This window comes from Thalassophryne amazonica, chromosome 3 (assembly GCF_902500255.1).
Source record: "Thalassophryne amazonica chromosome 3, fThaAma1.1, whole genome shotgun sequence".
NCBI classification, from domain to species: Eukaryota; Metazoa; Chordata; class Actinopteri; order Batrachoidiformes; family Batrachoididae; genus Thalassophryne; species Thalassophryne amazonica.
In genome coordinates, this window is record NC_047105.1 from 142,904,125 (window position 1) to 142,928,324 (window position 24,200).

Here is a 24,200-nt window from a genome sequence, read left to right on the forward strand (position 1 = left end):
TAAGACGCTTATTAGATCTACTTGTGCATAGTTTTGGAGCTTTAGGTGTTGTTGCTACAAGCTTTATTACTTATTATTAGGCTGAAACTCAGAGCTGTGTGTAATAAATATTAACATTGCAAAGGAAAACCAGCTCTCCTGTAGTTGGTTAAGTGGTGTTTTATTCTTTCAGTCCAACTATTAAAAAAAATCTACTGTTGCTATATTAGCCATCATGACTTTTGTTATCCATCCAGTTTTCTTCTTGTACACTTTGTCATATTGTGCATATCTGCTCCACTATAAATGTTGTCTGTGTTGTTGTGTTTTGTGTGTGTTGTTGTGTTGTGTGTGTTGTACTGTGTGTATTGTTGTGCGCTCGCTGCACACAGCGTGATCGGGTGAAAGGAAACGTTTCCTGCTGTTGTACCTGTTGAGATCTCTAAATCACTGCCCAGTTCTTCTGCCGTGCTGGCCAGAGGTGCCACAGGTTCCTTGTCCTCACCATCCGAGGGCGTTACCGTCTCTGCATTGTCTCCGCTGCAGCCGCAAGCAAGATCTGATCCTGGACACGGACAAAAACCTGTTTTCAGAGCAGCCGGACATCGGCACAATGAGACCAACGAGCGTGGAGATGTGTGCATGTCTGCTGTCCACCTGTCTCCGTGTCTCCGGGGTTCCGCCTGTCCCCGTCATCTTTCGTCTGCCGGATTGCCGCCTTCTTCTCCAGAGCTGAAACACACCAAACAGTGACGGCACAGTTACTGAGCAGATCCTTCAGGAGAATGTCCAACCTCTTCTCCAGAAGAAGAAGATTGAAGATCATTCTAACAGCTCCACTCTGGAATTATGTTCCAGATTGAGTTGATAATCCCAACAAGATACTTCTGAACAGATTCAGGATAATTTAATCTTCCAGAAAACTCCTTTTGGAGATACATTCAGTTGGACAGTTCCCTGTTCACATGATTAGGAATATGTCGTTTGTCCTCTCAAAGCCAAATTGAAGAGCTTCTGACTCAGACTTCATGTAGCGTCCACGTCGCTACGTGAACTGTCCTCATCTGTGCAGCCGTGGATGTGCCGGTCTTAAAATGAGTCGTGGTCAGAAGTGGAGCACAATGTATCTAGAGTCTTTAAATGGTGCTACAACCACAGACCGTATAAATATTGGACAAAGTCCAGGTGATGTCCTCTGTAGGTTTTCTGTGGAGACCCGGAACAGCCGATATGAAGCCTGTGTCTTGGTGTCGCCATGTTGGCAGCGGCTGCACGGTGAATGCACAGCGCGGGTGACTGTGTGTGACAAAAGATCCATGAACACGCCCCCTCTTCAAGTCCAAACGAGCCAAGCTAACCTCAGTCTGGTTGTTTCGCCGTTAGCCTGCAACACTAAATACGCCAAAAATACTTAAACGTCTTAAACTATAAAGTTAGAAAACAAATCCCCCCCCCACGGTACAACTGCATTGGAGGCAGAACTATCTATAAACAGTTTTGGTACCAGGCTGTAAACATGTTTATCGCTTCTCTAAAGTTGGACATTTTAACATGAACTCCTATGGGAGTGTGGTCTGTTTTGGAGTCAAACTCAAGTGGTCAGACAAGGAACTGCAATTTTTTCTTCTTTCCAGGTGGGCTTCATCTGAGGCCATCAAAGCTAAATGCTGAGCAGTAATGTACATTTACATGATCCAAATCCACTGTCTGACATCCACAACACAGATGACTTAACTGGACCTGATTGTCCAAAGCAGCAGTCTAAAGTTGTATGTCACACAATGATCACCAGATCACTGACAATTACAAGCGACATTGACATTACATGGAGAATGGGAGGCCTTGAACCAGGAACCTTCTGCGCACTCACTGCTTGTTACCCAGGAAACAACCAGAAACACGACCAACAGACGGTTTCTAATAACTAAACCACGACATGATGAAATAATCAGAATCAATATGAGAACAAAACATACTTAACAACAATCATTAGAACAAAACTCAACACAAGCAATTAAAATTTAAATTATAATCAACAAAACACAGGACAGGAAACAGAACTCGATACAAGAAACCTACAGAGGCCACGATGCATTAGTGAGTGTTCCTCATACGTCAATGCATATTTGTCCAAAAAAGGACAAGCTGTACGGTATAATGGCAGGCGGTAATGTGCAGAGAAATAATATGCTTATGGGGACAAAGATATTTATCTGAATCTGTCCCACTGACAAATCTGTGTATTCCATCTGAGGACTTGATGTTTGTGCTCTCTCTCTCACACACACACACACACACACACACACACACACACACACACACACACACACACACACACACACACACACACACACACACACACACACACCAGCGTTTTGGCGTAGTTCACCTTACATCACACGCTCTGATGTCATACTCACTTGCTGTGGGCTTCAGCTTCTCAGTTTTCTTCTTCCTCCACTTCCAGGGCTTGAAGATGCGTCCCAGGCTGGCCAGCTTGCTGTTGCGTCTGATGGGAGGCGTACGAACCCCTGAGACCAGACAGCCTGAGTGCAGCGCTCTCTGTTGGTCCATCACATCTACAACACAAAACACAGGCACATGAAAAATAACTTCAAGTCAGCAACGGGTATCCTGAGGAGAAGCACCGAGGGGTTAACTAGTGCTCCACAAGGACAAAGAAAGAATTTCAGAAATCCACAAGGAGCCAAACATGACATCGCTAATTTGGGTGGCGGTGCATAAATGCCGTATTGACTCCAGTCTCATTTTTAAGGAGCGGATATGACGTGGAGGAGACAGAGGACGTCTTTGTCTGTGTGTGACTCACATGATTCTCAGGCAGCTGGACATTTCTGGCCACAAACACACAATCAACTGCTTTTAAAAGATGTCTTAAAAACACAGAAATGAATCAAATCTGCTTCACAACAAATGACGTGGGGAGCAAAAGGACACATCTGCAGCCCCAAGTCCAAGCTGCAGCTCCTCACCATCTCGCCCCACAGAGGCCATGGGACCCGTGTGCACGAGTCCAAGTCCTTGATTCTACTTTAAAATGACCATACACAGAACAGGAGTGTGCACTTATCCCTGCTTACGCTCAAGGTTGAAGTCCTCAAAGCCATGTTCTGAAAACTGGTGGTGACATCAACATGTCAACAGTGTTCCTCCCAAAGCTGGGATGTATCTCTTTGTTCAAACGCAGTTGCAGTTTTTGTGTGCTTAAACTGTGTTTGACTTTTGCCACCTGTGCTCACCATTATGCAGCACAGGTGCATCACAATGAAAATGTGTTGGCAAGTTGTGTCTAAACAGGTGAAAAGTGTTTATGGTTTTGCCAAAAGTGTGACTGATTCAATCACTATGTTCAAGCAAATGAGCATTTAGTTCAGTCAACAAGGTTTAGTGTTTTAGCAGTTGAGAAAAACTGTAAAACATGGTGTCACCAGTTGAACACAACAACTCAAAATTGATCACACTTGTGTGCAATGATGGGAATCTTGTTAAAGTTGAGGGTCACATGGATTCCAGTCAATATCAGCAGATTCTTGAGAACAATGTTCATGAATCAGTGACAAAGTTGAAGTTGTGCCGGAGCTGGATCTTTCAACAAGACAACGACCCTAAACACTGCTCAAAATCTGCTGAGGCATCATGCAGAGGAACAAGTACAATGTTCTAGAATGGCCATCTCAGTCCCCAGACCTGAATACTATTGAAAACCTGTGGTGTGATTTTAAGCAGGCTGTTCATGCTCAGAAACCAACAAACCTGAGATGTTTTGTAAAGAAGAATGGTCCAAAATACCTTCAACCAAAATCCAGACTCTCATTAGAAGCTACAGGAAGCATTTAGAGGCTGTTATTTCTGCAAAAGGAGGATCTACTAAATATGAATGTATTTTTTTCTGTTGGGGTGCCCAAATTTATGCACCTGCCTAATTTTGTTTAAATAATTATTACACACTTTCTGTAAATCCTATGAACTTCATTTCACTTCTCAAATATCACTGTGTTTGTCTGCTATATGATATATTTAACTGAAATTGCTGATCCAAACAACCAATGATTTATAAAAGGAAAATCGTGGAAATCATCAGGCGTGCCCAAACTTTTACATACAACTGTAACAAGCTGGTCTACATTAATTTTTGACTTTACCTCAAGGATATAGGCAATAAAAATGAATATACTGCCCAGGTTATTATGTATGTATGAATGTATGTTTGTATATTGTATGTCCACATGAGGACAGCAAGCAGACACACATGCATCACAGTAGACAGTTGTAAGTTCATGTCCATCCAAACATGGTATGTGTTCCCCAGCCATGACGTCCAGAACCAGAGGTCTCAACAGCTGCGGTTGTCGGCGGACACGCCCCGTCAGCCCAGCGCACACACCAACGTGTCACTCTGTGTCTGTGTTATGTGATCATTTGTCTTTAGCTATTTTTACTGCTATTTAATTATTCCCCCACACGTGCGATTCACATGCATGGCACATGTGTTGCGGGGTGCCAACACTGTGGCACGCCACATGTGCATTGGTGTTTTGCAATGCCACACTTGTGGGAGCACTTAGACAAATTTCACAGCCAGCTCGAAAGTGATCGTCTGCTCACTATTTTCGTGTTAACAGCGCGAATTGCCACACATTTTCTAAGTGTCCAGCGAGCGGTGTTAGATGTTTGTGTGTGTGACCTAGAATTTGGCCAACACCTGCTGCAAGAGGGATCGAATGGCTTCTCACAGTGCACACTCTTTCAGCCGCTGGTGTGCGCACATAGTTGTAGCAACAGGTATATGAGGCATTGGAAGCAGCTATGATTTTACACATATTGCATATGATTCCTGCTTCGTGCACAATTCAGCATCATTCATACTATGCGTGAAGGGGCCCTAATATCTGACCTCATATGAACAGGACATCCATGAAAAGAGGCCAAAACAGGCAATATGGTCTAATTTTCTTCTCTTAGTTACAACTCAAGCATTTTGAACCATATGAAGACCTGTGATACTTGTATGTGGCAAACCAGAGAATAAGACATTACAATAATCAATTCTAGTTGAAACAAAGGCATGAATCAATGTTTCTGAAAATCTTTGAGATATTATGCAGATGAAAGAATGTTCTTTAATATTTATGTTGAAGGACAAGGTAGGATCAAAGGTCACCTCAAGAATGTTTGCTTTATTACTAAGATGAACGACTTTCATCCAGGGTTCTTGTTAGCTGATCAAAATGGCATCTGTGTCTCATGGGAGCAATGGCCATCATATCAGTCTTGTCTGAATTTAAAAGGAAGAAATTAAGATGATCCTCTGAAATCCTATTTTGAGAGAGATTACTTGCATTAAATAGCAGAGTGTTGTGAACATAACAGTGAAAAGTACAACTTCCAAAGTGAAGCAGTATCTGACCAAGAGGTGCAATGTAAAAAGAGAATAGCAGAGGGCCTAATTCAGAACCCTGTGATACCCCATATTTGAATTAATTTTGTTATACAAGACCGATTGTAATCAGTTGAGTGTATGAAACCTCGTGGAAAGCTGCACTGAGATCCAGCAGCAGCACTGTGGTGATGTACTGTCACAAGATATTTCATTTGTTTTTGCTTTTGGGTTGTATTTTTAGTTTTTGCCCTGTGTCAAAAATTTAACTGCATGCCTGAATCCTGGCAACACAAGCACTTCCACATTCATGCACGTGCACATTCAATGTTTCTGAACCAAATCAGTGCGTCCATGCTCTGATGAACATCCATCTGACTGAAAGCTCAGGCGGCTAATGAAGGCAGGAAGACAAAGCTCTTACAGCCGCGCCCTCTCCGGTCCTCTCTGCGGCACTCTGACTTCCTGACGTGCTCACTCCTGCGGGTCTAACCACAGCAGTGAAGGGCAGACAGACAGACAGGGAGACAGACAGACAGGGAGACAGACTGGGCTGGGATTTCTTCTTTTGCACATAGAAACATAAACGGAGCTCTTCTCCTTGGAGAAAGGACAGAAATAGTCCTCCCTCCTCCGCAGTCTGGCTCAACACCTCGTGGAGCCTCCAGCAGAGCTGTGGGCCATGCAAAGAACACATCTACACTTACACGTTCTGTCGGTATCAACCGAACCCATGACATGTGCTCAGTGCTCAGGGACCCCCAGAGAAAGCTTTACGATCAGCCTGAATCCAGTTAAGAACAGAGAGACCTCAGACACCTCCACCCACAACCGACAGCATCTGTCCTCGACTCTGTCCAAGTGCAGGTGGGGGCGCTGTTCCACCAAAGTCAAAGAAGAATGAAAGTACTTGCTAAACTATGACAGCATATTATGGCCATTAGATGGTTGTTGTGTTGTTTGGAGCAGGTGCACTGAGGGCTCCACACGTGGCTCCCGCAGAACGCCGTGGGGAGCAGAGCCTTTCATGCGGCTCCGTGGAGTTACATGGACATGACTGAAACTATGGACGACACTGGGACAACTGGCTGTAACCCAAAGGAAGGTGGACACTGTCTCTTAAATGTGTCCCTGATGTGTCAGAACAATAAGACAATTGTGCCATCAGCTGTAATCCCGTACGCACCACTGTGCGCACGTTTTTGTCATGCCTTTATTCGTGAAAATTATTCAGTATTACAACAGTAAAAACAGCTTGTGTGAAACTACATTTAATGTCTTGATTCAAATGAGCTTCACAGAAACCACAGCTGTGTTTGGAGGAAAGCTGAAAAAACAGCCGACTTTTCCATCAGGAAGCGTCGTCATGTGGATTAAGCCGCATGTTCTACGAGTTCTGTGTGTGTATAAACAGGCATGCACATAACTCTTTTCCAGATGTTTCAGCTTCCAGCAGAAGCTTCAATATATCACCTTGTGACATTTACACATGATGAGTGGGTTGGCACACGGCACCTTCATTTAAATGATAATCTTCTTCTCTCGGCTGCTCCCCTAGGGGGCGCCACTCTGTCACACCAACCACCTGCATGTCCTCCCTCAGCACATCCATAAACCTCCTCTTTGTCCTCCCTCGTCTCCTCCTGCCTGGTGGCTCCATCCTCAGTATCCTTCTCCCTATATACCCTGAGTCACCTCTCTGACCGTATCTCCAAACCTGTGCTCTGCCTCTCTGTATGTTCCTTCCTAATCCTGTCCATCCTCGTCTCAGCATCTTCAGCTCTGCCAGTCTCGTCTCAGCAAGCAACACCTTCTGCCTTTCTCCTCTCCATCACACTGCCAGCAGTCAAAGTCCTCAATCTCACTTCCACACTTCTAGCTTTGCTCCTCTCCTGCCGTCTCTGGACATGTTCTCCGTCTTTACTTTTTTGTGAAAATCAGCCCACTTTCTGCCAGCACCTTGTTGGATGGCAACACCGGTGGTGTTTGTAGTTAACAAACCAGTCTGCTATAGAAATTGAATTTGTGATCTGCCTGATGGCAAAATTTACACCAGGTAACACAAACCCTCCTGAGTGACCTGGGCACCCAGAATATATAATGGTATGTTATCACGAAAGAGAAAGATTTTGTAGATCAAACAGATTCCCAACTGTTCTCTGTGTGGGGAGGAAGCACGCGTTCGGTGAACCTCCAGTGACCTCGTGCGGCAATCCCAACAACACAAGCATGGTGAATGTTGTGTGCATACGAGAGTGAAAAACACCATGTGTGCTAATGTGTACACAAAACGTACAGTAGTGTTCAGAATAATAGTAGTGCTATGTGACTAAAAAGATTAATCCAGGTTTTGAGTATATTTCTTATTGTTACATGGGAAACAAGGTACCAGTAGATTCAGTAGATTCTCACAAATCCAACAAGACCAAGCATTCATGATATGCACACTCTTAAGGCTATGAAATTGGGCTGTTAGTAAAAAAAAAGTAGAAAAGGGGGTGTTCACAATAATAGTAGCATCTGCTGTTGACGCTACAAACTCAAAACTATTATGTTCAAACTGCTTTTTTAGCAATCCTGTGAATCACTAAACTAATATTTAGTTGTATAACCACAGTTTTTCATGATTTCTTCACATCTGCGAGGCATGGAGTCAACCAACTTGTGGCACCTTTCAGCTGTTATTCCTCTTCAAGATTCTTTCATAACATTCTACAATTCATTCACATTTCTTGGTTTTCCTTCAGAAACAGCTTTTTTGTTGTCACCCCACAAGTTCTCAATTGGATTTAGGTCTGGGGATAGGGCAGGCCACTCCAAAACATTAATTTTGTTGGTTTGGAACCAAGATTTTGCTCGTTTACTAGTGTGCTTGAGGTCATTGTCTTGTTGAAACACCCATTTCAAGGGCATGTCCTCTTCGGCATAAGACAACATGACCTCTTCAAGTATTCTGACATATCCAAACTGATCCATGATACCTGGTATGCGATATATAGGCCCAACACCATAGTAGGAGAAACATGCCCATATGATGATGCTTGCACCACCATGTTTCACTGTCTTCACTGTGAACTGTGGCTTGAATTCAGAGTTTGGGGGTCATCTCACAAACTGTCTGCAGCCCTTGGACCCAAAAAGAACAATTTTACTCTCATCAGTCCACAAAATATTCCTCCATTTCTCTTTAGGCCAGATGATGTGTTCTTTGGCAAATTGTAACCCCTTCTGCACATGTCTTTTATTTAACAGAGGGACTTTGTGTTGGATTCTTGCAAATAAATTAGCTTCACACAGGCGTCTTCTAACTGTCACAGCATTTACAGGTAACTCCAGACTGTCTTTGATCATCCTGGAGCTGATCAGTGGGTGAGCCTTTGCCATTCTGGTTATTCTTGTATCCATTTTGATGGTTGTTTTCCATTTTCTTCCACGCGTCTCTGTTTTTTTGTCCATTTTAAAGCATTGGAGATCATTGTAGATGAACAGCCTATAATTTTTTGCATCTGCGTATACGTTTTCCCCTCTCCAATCAACTTTTTAATCAAACTACGCTGTTCTTCTGAACAATGTCTTGAACATCCCATTTTCCTCAGGCTTTCAAAGAGAAAAGCATGTTCAACAGGTGCTGGCTTCATCCTTAAATAGGGGACACCTGATTCACACCTGTTTGTTCCACAAAATTGACGAACTCACTGACTGAATGTCACACTACTATTATTGTGAACACCCCCTTTTCTACTTTTTTTTACTAATAGTCCAATTTCATAGCCTTAAGAGTGTGCATATCATGAATACTTGGTCTTGTTGGATTTGTGAGAATCTACTGGTACCTTGTCTCCCATGTAACAATAAGAAAGATACTCAAAACCTGGATTGATCTTTTTAGTCACATAGCACTACTATACACGACTGTAGGTACTTTTCTTGACATTTCTCACAGAGAAAAAGAAGGATTTTTTGCAGAGAATGTGGACATTTCCCTCATCTGTCCTCAGCTCCCGACGGTTCAGCTGGAATATATCGGCTGCTCAGGAAAACGAGCTTTGCATTATTCGGCAGATTTAGTACAAATGCACCGTAATGGTGCTAAACACTAAACGTGTGCACACACACACACACGTGCAACACAGGCTTTTGAAACTGAATTTAAAGATCCGTGAAGAAGCAGCAGAACGGTGCCGCGGCTCTGAACGGGAAGCGTGTCACTCGCCAGACCCGTGTGTTTCTCTGCTGAGGAATTTGGGTCAAGCTTGTTGTATCTGGAACAGCTCATCCAGGGTCAGGCTGCCGTTGCCATGGTTACCACGGCGGATGCTGTAGAGAGGACCCTCGGAGGCAGAGAACCACCACAGCGTGAGGGAGAGGGAGTTTTCGGTGGACGGGAAGGTTCTTGCCACACAGCAAGACAGGGAGCTGCAGCCAATCATTGTCTGCCGTGTCATAATGCATAATGTAAGAAAAGCAGCCGCTATATTTTTAATTTGCAAGTTGCAGTGAAATATTTATCAAAGCAGTTAAGTGTAAGATTCTGGCAAATGTCTTTCTGTAAGGCTGCAAAAAGAAATGCAGCAAAAAGGACTGAACTGCTTCAGGCCTTCAAAATATTGAAGGCCTGAAGCAGTAAAGGATGTGCTTCCATTAATGGACCCGTCTTCATCCGTGTTTGATGCTAGTATGAGGGACAGTCACATGTTTCACCGGCGTCACAGAGACAGATCCCGGTCTGAACCCTTGCCTGCATCCAGCGTCCACTCTGACGAATATGTAAGCAGCTCATTATCAACACTGGCGGAAAGAAAATCTTATTGTCACGACCCATCCGTTGTCCTCGTCTTCTGCCTGGTTCATGTTGTGGGTTGAGTGTTTTCTGGGGTTTTTGTGAACAATGTTCTTTGTTCTATACTTCGGCCATTTTTGAGTTCCACTTTGATTTCAGCAACAGTTACCATGAAAGGCTGAGTTTTTGAGGAACAACGATGGGCAGACGCTCTCCAGTTTGTTAACAAATGTGCAAGAAAATTACAGAAATGCTTAAAGCCAATGTTCTTCAAAGAAAGACTGGAAGGTATTTGGACATTTTTTCCCATTTACAATGTGTAATATCATTCAATGAAGCAATCTGGAGGAATTTCAGTGCTTAAATGACAAGGGCACAAGTCCAAGGTGAACAGCCATGATCTCTGATCCTTAAAATGGCACTGCATCAAGCACCATGATTCATCAGTAGCTGATATAACCACATGGTCAAGGTATTGCTTTACTTTTTGTCAAGCACAATACCAAGTTACATTCACAAATGCCATCTAAAACTTTGCAAAAAATAAGCTTTATGCTAACCTTGTGCAGAAGAGGTGTCGACTTCCCTGGGCTCAGAGGCATCTGGGTGGGACCATCACACAGTGAAAACGTCTGTTGTGGTCAGACACATGAGTGTTCCACATGTTATTTTTGGAAGAACTGGTGCCATGTGCCCCAGACCAAAGATGACCCTTACCAAAAAGTAGTATATGCAAGTATGTTTCAAGTATACTTCTAGTTTACTTTTTATATACTTATCAGTACTATTTTTTGGTAAGGGGAAATGGACCATCCAGACTGTTATCAGCAACAGGTCCAAAAACCAAAGTCTGTCATGGTCTGCAGTTGTGTCAGTGCCATTGACAAAGGTAATTTACACGTCTGCGATGGCACATTAAAGCAGTAAAGTATATTGAGACTTTAAAACAAACTATGCTGCCTTCAAGATGACATCTTTTCCAGGGATGTCCATACATTTTTCCAACAAGACACTGCAAAACTATATTCTACACACATTTCAAAGGCACGGCTGCAGAAGAAGATTCTATGGGTACTGAACTGCAGTCCTGACTTGTCCCCGATACAGAATATGTGATGTGGCAAATTTTGAAATGAAAATTGCAACAAAGATGATCCCGTGTTATTGGACACATTAAGACATGTTTGCAAGAAGAATGGAACAAACGTAACACCTGAACCGCTTCATGGTTTTGTATCCTCAACACCAATACACCTTATGAATGCAGTGAGAAGGAATGGCAGCATTACACCATGACCCATCCAGGAGCTAAAGCTTCAGATGACACAGCACCTAGGATCACTGGAGCACACAAACCCTCCACCACCATAAGCTGCCTCACAATCCCCCAGGAAGAGCTGGAGAACTTGTTGGAGGATACTGAAGTGTGGGATGAGCTGCTTGGTCTACTGCCAGCGTGGACTGGACCGGGATGTATCGGGTGCAGAATGGTATTCCAGAATCTTGAGGAATTATCTGGTATAACTGTGACATCAGCACCTGGTGCACAGAGCCAAGTTCATCCAGCTGACAGGCAGGGCGGTGGAGAAATGTCATAGCCGCTGTCTCACTCTGAAGCATCTTGAAGATATGAGAGCGCCGCATTCATTGGATAATTACCTGTTTTATGCACCTGGAACATTGCAACAATACTTCTGCTGCACCTGGTGGGGAGTGGGTGTGTGTGTGTGTGTGTGTGTGTGTGTGTGTGTGTGTGTGTGTGTGTGTGTGTGTGTGTGTGTGTGTGTGTGTGTGTGTGTGTGTGTGTGTGTGTGTGTGTGTGTGTGTGTGTGTGTGTGTGAGACTCTTCAATTCAGTTAAATCTAAATTAAAGTCTCACTTAATATGAACATACCTCATGATCTTTGTGACCATCACTGCTCTTTAATCTCACAGTAAAGTGCTATACATGATTGGATCAGTGGATGTCAGTAGTCCTTAATGAGTTACGAAGCCTTTGCAAAGGCTTCATTTTGTACCATTTGTAACAGTTTGAATCAGTTTGAAACATTCACATCAAATTCCTCCTTATAATAAAGGCTACAAGCATAAATATGTGAGTACGTGTGTCCTGAAGATTCCACGAGAAAGACGAGTAGGACATCTCATTGTCCCAACAGGAAGATCATGTTAGTATAATCACATCATCTGCATATTCAAGTTTTAATAATGCGGATAAAACAAATACTTTGACCACGTTAAACTACAAATTTACACTTCAACAATTCATTCAAACTGTTTTTTGTACTCATTCGGGTCAATTGGACATGATTATAAAAAACAAATTCAGAATAATAAACAGCAACTTTAAAATCAACATATAGAAATTATTTATTTGAATCCGCCAATGTTTCATCTTGGAAACTGAAATGATTTCTGGAGTCAATGGAGTTTATGTGACTATTTTTGTGTGAATCCATTTATATAGTTATATAATATCAGTGATAAACAAAAGTCAAACTCACACATCACATGTCTCCTGCTGGTTATACTGCAACATTTTGAAAAATATATCTTTCTTTATTAATAGTTTTCTAGAGTTTTTAATTGATAAAAGATTTAATGCCTTCATTGCGTCACTTTTTTGACATTGATGCTATTGAAAATTTAAACACTGAAAAATGCTCCAAAATTTTTAAAATAACTTTTTTCCTAACTGAGTTCTGTAGTATAATCAGCAGGACACCACTGATGTGTGCAGTGAATCTGGTGACCCCACACCTTTTAACATTGATGCTATTGAAAATTTAAACAATCAAAAATTCTCAAAATTTTTTTAATTACTTTTTTCCAAAGTGAGTGCTGTAGTATATGTAACTGGGTACCACTGATGTGTGCAGCAAATTTTGTGTCACCACACCTTATAACATTGATGCTCTTGACAATTCCAACAATAAAAAATTCTCCATTAGCCCCCCCCGTCTCTCTCTCTCTCTCTCTCTCTCTCTCTCTCTTCAGTTTATTTTTCTTGTTTTGAGGTGGGAGGGCTTTGTGGGTGGGGGGGGGGGGGGCAGAAGGATATGTATGTGTGTTGTGTTCTGTTTCTTGTAAAATGAAAAGTTACAAATAAAGTATTAAAAAAAAATCTCCAAAATTTTTTAAAATGACCTTTTTCCAAGCTGAGTGTTTGTAGTACAACCAGCAGAAAACCACTGTCGTGTGCTGTAAATTTGATGACATCACACCTTATAACATTGATGCTACTGAAAATTTAAACAATAAAAAATTCACAATGACATTTTTCCAAAGTGAGCAGTGTAGTATCACAAGCAGGAGACCACTGATGTGTTCAATAAATATGGTGACACCACACCTTTTTACATTGAATTTATTAAATATTTTTGTGGTGTCTTTTTTTCATGATTGCACTTTGTAGATGGTCCCTACACTTCCGTTTCTCTGCCACCTGCTCATTCAGATCAGTGTTATTTTTTCAGCTTAGAGGATAAAATAGTTCATATGGATAAAAAAATAAGGTCGTGGCTCGTTGTCTACCTTCCTGAGGTTAGAAACTAGTGTTTGTTTTTCTATAACATGTCTCTTATGATTTATTAAGCCATGAACTTTGAATCTGTGAATATCTTTCTAATTCTTCTGGTTATCCTTCTGGTTATACTACAACACTTTGAAAAAACTACAGATTTTCATAATAGATTTTTTAATTGATAAAATCTTTAATACCTTCATTGTTATAAGGTATAATGTCACCAAACTCACACATCAAATGTCTCCTGCTGGCTATACTACAACACTGAAAGAAATATAGTTTTTTATCATTTTAGAGATTTTTTTAATTGATAAAATATTCAGTAATGATTGTTATAAGGTGTAGTGTCATCAAATTCACTCCACATGAACAACAACATCACACGGTGATGGCTCTAGTTTTGTTCCACTTCTCTCTCACCCTACGGTCACAGTAACGACAGGAGACCGAGGCAAAGTGACAAGCTGTCATTCCTTTTCAAACAACGTGGGTGTTTTGCAGCAACAAGAGACAGTTGCTATGCCACCAGCTGGTGGAGCCAAAATAGACAAGAAGTCTATTTTATGCAAATACTGAGCGACGCGACACGGCGACTGCCAGTACAAGTGAAAAGGAAGCACGACATCAGCTGGCTTTTCTCAAAAACAAAATAATCCCAAATGACTGAATATGCACTGAAACATCTTATTTCTGTATAAATCTAAAATAAACATACTCATATTTTGTAAAAATTAGCAATAAACATTTGTAAACCTAAAAATGCTGTTTTTGTAACCACATAACACTGCTGATGTAATGCTGAGTTTAAAATCCTTGGAAGTGCTGACCTCTAGCTCTGAGAAAAAAATACCTTGAATGCTCCTTCAGAGTGTTCACTCAGAAACCCATGAGGAAATTGAGCAACCCGACGTATCTGCTATATGTAATATATTCACATTTTATGTGAATATATTACCACACATCAGCAAAAACGTTTTTGATGATTTCCATTAGTCCAGAAGATAACATCACCCTAGCTCTACTGTGATAAGCCCAACAGTTCATCCATATTTGTCTGTGAGGTAATCTCATGAACACACGTTTTCTGGAACTAGGGGGCCATTGATGTCGGGTCTTTCCGACCTTCCGAGGGTTCTGAACACAGCATTATTCAAAAGACATCTTACAGCTGTGTTAATTTCAATTTCAATTTATTTCAGTTACATAGCGCCAAATCACAACAAAGTTGCCTCAAGGTGCTTCACATAAGTAAGTTCTAACCTTACCAACCCTCAGAGCAAGAACACAGGCGACAGTGGTAAGAAAAAAACTCCCTCTGATGATTTGAGGAAGAAACCTCAAGCAGACCAGACTCAAAGGGGTGACCCTCTGCTACTGACACAATAGACAATACGAATATACAGGAAATTTTTGGCACTTCACTTCACTAAAAGACCCAGACTTTAGATAAAGTTGAGGCTGTGGCCCACTCCGTTTACTAAGAAAATGAATTTGAAAGAGTAAAAAGCATAGTAACATACTACCGTATGCCAGTATGCTAGCCATACGAAAGGAAAAATCAATGCGTCTTAAGTCTGGACTTGAAAGTCTCTACAGAATCTGACTGTATCATTGATGCAGGGTGTTAGCATGCTAACTAGCAAAAGACTTGAAACAAATCAAAGTGTTGTGTGGGCTGCTGAAGAGGAGGTACTGCTGGCCCACCACCACTAGAGGGCGCCCTGCCTGGAGTGCGGGCTCCAGGCACCGGAGGGCGCTGCCGCCTTACGGGAGCAGCCAGGACGACAGCTGTCATCCATCACTGGAGACAGCTGATCCCAATCAATACGGAGGTATATCAGCAGGACGGCATCTCCACCTCATTTGCCGAGATATCGCCTGACCAAAGAGGTAACAATCTCTGCCCATACATATAACTAACCATTGTTGTATTTCTTGTGGAGCATTTGTAGGACAGCTGACTACTGAACAACTTTTGGATAAGTACTCACCTTCCTACACTCCTGTATCATTGTTAACGAGAGGTGGAGGTGGACTCTCCACCCTCCGTGTTACTGGGTGCAGCCGCATCCACACCTGACTGTTTTGTTCCTTGCCAGCAGTACCGGATCCGACGAGCGGAGGCAGTGGCCACCTGGGGATTCGGGACTTGGCGGCTCCAGTATTCCCGGGGTTCGGTGGCAGAGGAAATCGGGTTGGTTCCGGTTCGACTTGGACAGACGTCTCCTATCGTCGAGCCTGCCCACACGACACCGTTGTTATTGGACTCAGTCTCAATATTGTAATCGGCTGTGTTGTTGTGCCTGTTTTCACAACAGTAAAAACAGTGTTATTTGATTCCTCCATTGTCCGTTCATTTGCGCCCCCTGTTGTGGGTCCGTGTTCCTACACTTTCACAACAGGATATCTCGGCCAGCGTCATGGATCCCGAGGGGCGTCAACCGGCTGTTGAACGGCCAATGGAAGAACAGGACGCGCAGGCGTCCTCGGGAGGGGTGATCGGTGAGTTGCAGCGGATCCTCACCACTTTCACGACTCGGATGGATTTAATGACCGAGCAGAACGTCCTCCTGAACCGCAGGGTGGAGGCTCTCGCCGCACAAGTGGAAGCGCGCCCCCCGGGCGCCGCTGCGGCTCTCCCTCCCGTCGACCCTGTGCGTAACAGTGATGTTCCACTGGTCGTTCAACGACCCCACCCACCTTCCCCTGAAGCTTACATAAGCCCCCCAGAACCGTACGGAGGCTGTGTGGAGACGTGCGCAGATTTTCTTATGCAGTGCTCGCTCGTCTTCGCACAGCGTCCCGTCATGTACGCGACTGATGCTAGCAAAGTAGCTTATGTAATAAACCTGCTTCGCGGTGAGGCACGCGCTTGGGCTACAGCGCTCTGGGAGCAGAATTCACGGCTCCTTCTGACATATGATGGGTTTGTAAGGGAGCTCAGAACCGTGTTCGATCACCCTAATAGAGGAGAAACCGCTTCAACCGTGCTACTGTCAATGAGACAGGGGCGTCGGAGCGCAGCTGCCTATGCAGTCGACTTCCGCATTGCGGCTGCGAGGTCCGGCTGGAATAGCACTGCCCTCCGCGCCGCCTTTGTAAACGGACTGTCTTTGGTTCTTAAGGAGCACCTGGTGGCTAAGGACGAACCGCGGGATTTAGATGAGCTCATCAATCTTGTCATACGGTTAGACAACCGGTTAGAAGAACGTCGGCGGGAACGAGACGAAGGGCGTGGCCGGGCACGCGCCGTCCCTCTCCCTTCCGGTTCCGACCGCGCTCCGCCTTCCCCACGCTCCACGGCCCCTGCGCTCCGTGGGGCCACAGCTCCCCCTGCTGACGAAGCTATGGACATGAGTAGGGCAACATTTAGGGCACCAGATGCACAGAGGAGACGGGCCCACGGAGCTTGTTTTGTTTGTGGTGCAATAGAGCACCATATGAGAGACTGCCCCGAGCGGTTAAACTCCAACGCCCGCCCCCTAGAAACTGGGCTAGGGATGGGCCGAGACATTCACGTGGGACACACCCACATTGCCACACGACTCCCAGTTACGATCCTTTATGAGGACTCAACCCTGAAGGCCCCAGCACTGGTGGACACGGGCTCTGAGGGGAATCTGTTGGACAGCAGATGGGCCAGGGAGATAGGGCTCCCTCTGGTGGCGCTTACCTCGCCTGTACAGGTTTGGGCACTAGATGGCTCCCTACTCCCTCCGATCACGCATAAGACACCACCTGTAACTCTGGTGGTGTCAGGAAATCACCGGGAGGTGATCGAGTTTTTTGTGACTCAGGCCACCTCCCGTGTGGTTTTAGGATTTCCCTGGATGTTGAAGCACAATCCCCAGATCGATTGGCCGTCCAGGGTAGTGGTTCAGTGGAGCGAGACCTGCCATCGGGTGTGTCTAGGTTCCTCGGTTCCTCCCGGCTCCCAAGCTAAGGAGGAGGTCAGAGTCCCGCCCAATCTGGGGACGGTGCCGGTGGAGTACCACGACCTTGTCGACGTGTTCAGCAAGGATCTGGCTCTCACACTTCCCCCCCACCGTCCGTATGATTGTGCCATTGATTTGGTTCCGGGCAGTGAGTTCCCGTCCAGTAGGCTGTACAACCTCTCACGGCCTGAGCGCGAATCAATGGAGACCTACATCCGGGACTCATTAGCTGCCGGGTTGATCCGGAATTCCACCTCCCCGATGGGCGCAGGTTTCTTTTTTGTGGGTAAAAAGACGGCGGACTTCGTCCATGCATTGATTATAGGGGGCTGAACGAAATCACGGTTCGCAACCGATACCCGTTGCCCCTGTTGGATTCGGTGTTCACACCCCTGCATGGAGCCCAAATCTTCACCAAGCTCGATCTTAGAAATGCGTATCATCTGGTTCGGATCCGGAAGGGAGACGAGTGGAAAACGGCATTTAACACCCCCTTAGGTCACTTTGAGTACCTGGTCATGCCGTTCGGCCTCACAAACGCCCCCGCGACGTTCCAAGCATTAGTTAATGATGTCTTGCGGGATTTCCTGCACCGGTTCGTCTTCGTATATCTAGACGATATACTCATCTTTTCTCCGGATCCTGAGACTCATGTCCGGCATGTACGTCAGGTCCTGCAGCGGTTGTTGGAGAACCGGCTGTTTGTGAAGGGCGAGAAGTGTGAGTTCCACCGCACGTCTTTGTCCTTCCTGGGGTTCATCATCTCCTCCAACTCCGTCGCTCCTGATCCGGCCAAGGTTGCGGCGGTGAGAGACTGGCCCTAACCCACAAGCCGTAGGAAGTTGCAACAGTTCCTAGGCTTTGCTAATTTCTACAGGAGGTTCATTAAGGGCTACAGTCAGGTAGTTAGCCCCCTGACAGCCCTGACCTCACCAAAAGTCCCCTTCACCTGGTCGGATCGGTGCGATGCCGCATTCAAGGAGTTGAAACGGCGCTTCTCGTCTGCACCTGTTCTGGTGCAGCCCGATCCTAGTCGCCAGTTAGTGGTTGAAGTGGACGCCTCGGACTCAGGGATAGGAGCCGTGCTGTCCCAGAGCGGGAAGACCAATAAGGTCCTTCACCCGTGTGCCTATTTTTCCCGCAGGTTGACCCCAGCCGAATGGAACTATGACGTCGGCAATCGAGAGCTCCTTGCGGTGAAAGAGGCTCTTGAGGAGTGGAGACATCTGTTGGAGGGAACGTCTGTGCCATTCACGGTTTTCACTGACCACCGGAACCTGGAGTATATCAGGACCGCCAAGCGGCTGAAATCCCAGGCAAGCCGGCTGGTCACTGTTCTTCGGCCGTTTTGACTTCGGGATCACCTACCGTCCCGGGACCAAAAACCAAAGATCGGATGCTTTATCCCGGGTACATGAAGATGAGGTCAAAACGGAGTCATCGGATCCCCCGGATCCCATCATCCCGGAGTCCGCTATCGTGGCCGCCCTCACCTGGGACGTGGAGAAGACCGTCCGGGAGGCCCTGACACGAGACCCGGACCCCGGAACCGGACCGAAGAACAAACTCTACGTCCCACCAGAAGCCAGGGCTGCAGTTCTGGACTTCTGTCACGGTTCTAAGCTCTCCTGTCATCCTGGGGTGCGAAGAACCGTGGCAGTCGTCCGGCAGCGCTTCTGGTGGGCGTCCCTGGAGGCCGACGTCCGGGGTTACATCCAGGCCTGTACCACCTGCGCCAGGGGCAAGGCCGACCACCGCAAGACATCGGGATTGCTACAGCCGCTGCCCGTGCCTCATCGCCCCTGGTCTCACATCGGCCTAGATTTTGTCACGGGTCTCCCGCCGTCCCAGGGAAACACCGTCATTCTCACGATAGTGGACCGATTCTCCAAGGCGGCCCACTTCGTGGCCCTCCCGAAGCTACCAACGGCCCAGGAGACAGCGGACCTCCTAGTCCACCACGTCGTCCGTCTGCATGGGATACCATCAGACATCGTCTCCGATCGCGGTCCCCAGTTCTCCTCGCATGTTTGGAGGAGCTTTTGCCGGGAACTGGGGGCCACGGTCAGTCTCTCGTCCGGGTATCACCCCCAGACCAACGGACAAGCAGAACGGGCCAACCAGGAGATGGAGCAGACCCTACGCTGTGTGACAGCCGCGCACCCGAAGGCCTGGAGTACCCACCTGGCCTGGATCGAGTACGCCCACAACAGTCAAGTGTCGTCAGCCACCGGCCTCTCCCCTTTCGAGGTGTGCTTGGGGTATCAACCCCCGTTGTTTCCGGTGGTTGAGGGGGAGGTCGGTGTGCCCTCGGTCCAGGCCCACCTACGGAAGTGCCGTCGGGTGTGGCGTGCCGCCCGTTCTGCTTTGTTAAAGGCCCGGACGAGGGCGAAGAACCATGCAGACCGGCGGCAGGCCCCGGCTCCCACGTATCGTCCTGGGCAGGAAGTGTGGTTGTCCACCAAGGACATTCCCCTTCAAGTGGACTCCCCAAAACTGCAAGAACGATACATCGGCCCTTACAAGATACTCAAGGTCATCAATCCCGCCGCAGTGAGGCTCCAGCTTCCGGCCTCACTGTAGATTCATCCAGTATTCCACGTCTCCAGGATTAAACCCCATCACACCTCACCCTTCTGCACTCCGGGTCCGGCGCCACCTCCTGCCCGGATCATCGACGGAGAGCCGGCTTGGACCGTGCGCCGGCTCCTCGACGTCCGACGAATGGGCCGGGGTTTTCAGTATCTGGTGGACTGGGAGGGGTACGGCCCCGAAGAACGCTCCTGGGTGAAGAAGGGCTTCATCCTGGACCCGGCCCTCCTGGCCGACTTCTACCGTCGCCACCCTGACAAACCCGGTCGTGCGCCAGGAGGCGCCCGTTGAGGGGGGGGGTCCTGTTGTGTGGGCCGCTGAAGAGGAGGTACTGCTGGCCCACTACCACTAGAGGGCACCCTGCCTAGAGTGCGGGCTCCAGGCACCGGAGGGCGCTGCCGCCTTACGGGAGCAGCCAGGACGACAGCTGTCATCCATCACTGGAGACAGCTGATCCCAATCAATACGGAGGTATATCAGCAGGACGGCATCTCCACATCATTTGCCGAGATATCGCCTGACCAAAGAGGTGAACAACTTTTGGATAAGTACTCACCTTCCTACACTCCTGTATCATTGTTAACGAGAGGTGGAGGTGGACTCTCCACCCTCCGTGTTACTGGGTGCAGCCGCATCCACACCTGACTGTTTTTGTTCCTTGCCAGCAGTACCGGATCCGACGAGCGGAGGCAGTGGCCACCTGGGGATTCGGGACTTGGCGGCTCCAGTATTCCCGGGGTTCGGTGGCAGAGGAAATCGGGTTGGTTCCGGTTCGACTTGGACAGACGTCTCCTATCGTCGAGCCTGCCCACACGACACCGTTGTTATTGGACTCAGTCTCAATATTGTAATCGGCTGTGTTGTTGTGCCTGTTTTCACAACAGTAAAAACAGTGTTATTTGATTCCTCCATTGTCCGTTCATTTGCGCCCCCTGTTGTGGGTCCGTGTTCCTACACTTTCACAACACAAAGTTTGGTTCTGTTAATGCCTGGTTTACACAGCAAGGTAATTAGGCTGATATTGGACCCAATCTTCCCTTTCCGACAATCTTAAGGACGACCTGACAATCGTGATGACACTAAAGATAATCTTATCAGTTATTCAGAGTGCTGCGTTTGATACTGTGAATCATCATATTTTACTCGATACTCGAATATATTCTCTGGGTTTACAGAGATGTTGTTATTGTGTTTGTTTTATGTAAAAATGCCAGAAGAAGCCCAGGTTGCTTCTGCATCATTTTCAATTGGAATCATTGCAATTGATTCCTGTTTGCTCTTTAACGTCTTGCTTATGTCAAACACTGTCTTGTCTTTGTTCCAGAGTAATATGTATAAGATGTCTGAAATTCAGTTTGTGTTTAATAAATTCCACACATCTTAAATGTAGCAGACACGGATTATCTGGAATTTTGTTGTGGCAAGTTTTCATGGTCTCTACTGCCATCTACTGGCCAGTAGTGTTAATGGCAGTATTTGCCCTAAGTCATGAGTGTCTGGGCACCAGTGGTTGGCAGTGTTCTCTTTATTTTGACACCTGTAATCTCAGACGGTTATCTAATTACAACTTGGCTTTTTGCAAATTACAAATAAAAAAATTGCATATTTTACAAAAGCACATTTATATGTGAACATCAGCACACACCTCACATTAACGTGTTGGTTTTTACATAGAATGAATGAGTCAACCAATCAGTGTTAGCGAAGGCACATTTTACACATAATGCCTTTGGCATCTGTTGGTTCGGTGTTTGTTACAAAACTTCAGAATTAGTGCATTATTTAAAATTAAAAGATATATGTTACATTTTAACTTTGGACAAATGACAGAATTGACATTAATGAAGTTATTCTATCGGTATTAATTTTATTTATAAATCAAAACCATAAGTCAGCACTGCTTTATTTTCCAAGACCGCCTGTTGTTGAGTAGAGAGTTGAGCTTTACTGCTGCAAGTTATGTAGTAAACAGGAGCTTCCAGCAGGGGGCTGCGCACACAAAGACAGAAGTGCTGACTCATTGTTAGGGTGTGTAGTCGCCTTTGATGCTACAGAAGCGATTGTGGTGTTAAAACTCAAAATCATATTAACAGCCAATGCTATTTTGGCCCCCAGATGGCACCAGGAGTCATGTGACTGTTTTTTTTTTTTTTTTGGCTTGTCATGTTGCTACTCTCTGTATAAAGGGACTCTAGTGCCACCAACCTGAAGCATCAGGTCCAACTTTCTACAGTTTTTAACACACAGACTCTATTCCCAGATCTCCCACAGCCTTAGAGGAATGCTGTTCTCATTCTATAAAGTGCCCCCATGTGGCAGTTTGGGTGAATTACACCTGAAACATACGTCACTATCTTTTACAGGCTTAGTTCTGATTGGTGGTTGTTTGAGGCCCACACTGGAGAAAAAGAGTCTGGCTTGTTCCACCCATAAAAAAATTAATAAATCACCTGTTCTGTGATCGTGCAGAGAAATGAATCATCTGGTCACAGAGTAAAAACAAGGTAGAACAGGACACATTTAAGGAGCTGACGTTGCCTTTTTTGTGTTTTCTGCGGCTGTGGATTCCCACCTCACAAATAAACAGGATTCACAGTCTGGGCGGCATTTGGGACTGAATGGCTGCTGCTGTTCATCAGGAGCAGACAAACACCGTGTTGGCTCACAGCGGGAGAGCCAAGTGCTGTCTTCTGCAATTAGAATCTCCATGGAAACAGACGCATACACACACACACCACACACACACACACACACACACACACACACACACACACACACACACACACACACACACACACACACACACACAGAGTGCTCTGGTGATGTCTACGTGTAAACACCCTTCACAGTGTGCATGTGAAATACATTTTACTTTCACACACATCCAGTCCAGTCAGCTAAAGGACATCAGGGAATATCACAGGCAGCTGTAAGGGGAGGGGCAGACACCCCCTCACACACACACACACACATATCATGAGATGTGTTGTGCATAAAATATGAAATGTTCAGAAACACAGAAGCTAAAGTTTAGTGATGTTGTCCTTATTTATGTGATCCTGCTACAGTCACACAAAACCTGATCCCTGCCGGTTACTAAAAAACTACTTTTCCCAGAACAACACCAGGATCCCTCAATGTCAGCTTCACTAACCACAACACCGACTGTGTGGGTGCAAACAATCTATTTGGATACAAAATTCAATGTGCATGTTTTTTTTTTGTTTTTTTTTTTATCAGAATCCCCCAGTGATCACTGATCTCAGATCTTTTATCTTCAAACTTTAAGTCCAGACACCTCGGTAAAGCATGTCCACACAAAACCAGACTGGGTCAAACGTGGCCCGCGAGGCAACAGTTAGGGTCCCTTCACACATAACACGAAAGATGCAGAAACCGGATAAAAATCGGTGAACCAAACACGAAATGGGGAGCCACGAAACATTCCACCTGCTGTTGTGAGGGACGCGCAGTCGCACAAGCATGCACGACACACTGGCGACGGTTTCGTGCACGATTGTGTGTGCACAAACACAGTGCAAGCAGCTGGAACATGTTGAACCACATCACGCCACTGATGTGGAGAAAAAAAGAAAAAAAAGCATGCCACCCTTGGTATTCAAACCTGCAGTTTACTAAAACTGATACTTTACCACTGTGCTACCATCACTGTCCTATAACAGGAGCGTAAAAAGCCTAAAATCTACAAGGAGGTAAACGTAATTAGATGAAGAGGAAGTCTTTAATTTTCACCATAATAAATGACAAAATGGAGTTTGTTACAGCGTATTTTTGTCTGTGTTGTAATGTAACACCTTGCGTGCACAGTCACGTCCAGCTGTCAGTCAGTCGGCAGTAAGCTGACATGCGCTAGTGTCCACAGCAAAGCGATCACACAAGAATGAGTTCACACCTTCCTCACCCTTATTTATTTGATTTAATTTCCACTCTTTCTGTCTGTCATGTAAACTGTAATTTACGTGGTGGAAG

General features: G+C 45.6%; 1 protein-coding gene across 1 annotated transcript in view; it reads right to left on the reverse strand.

Annotated features, from left to right (window-relative positions):
• Positions 1 to 24,200, reverse strand: part of phactr3b (phosphatase and actin regulator 3b) — a 166,266-nt gene that overhangs the window by 126,441 nt on the left and 15,625 nt on the right. Inside the window, exons 2-4 of the mRNA XM_034167497.1 lie at positions 2,400 to 2,558; positions 637 to 711; positions 410 to 544 (exon numbers count right to left, since the gene is read on the reverse strand). Of these exons, the coding sequence (XP_034023388.1) occupies positions 410 to 544; positions 637 to 711; positions 2,400 to 2,558 (369 nt within the window). The remainder of the gene's footprint in view (positions 1 to 409; positions 545 to 636; positions 712 to 2,399; positions 2,559 to 24,200) is intronic.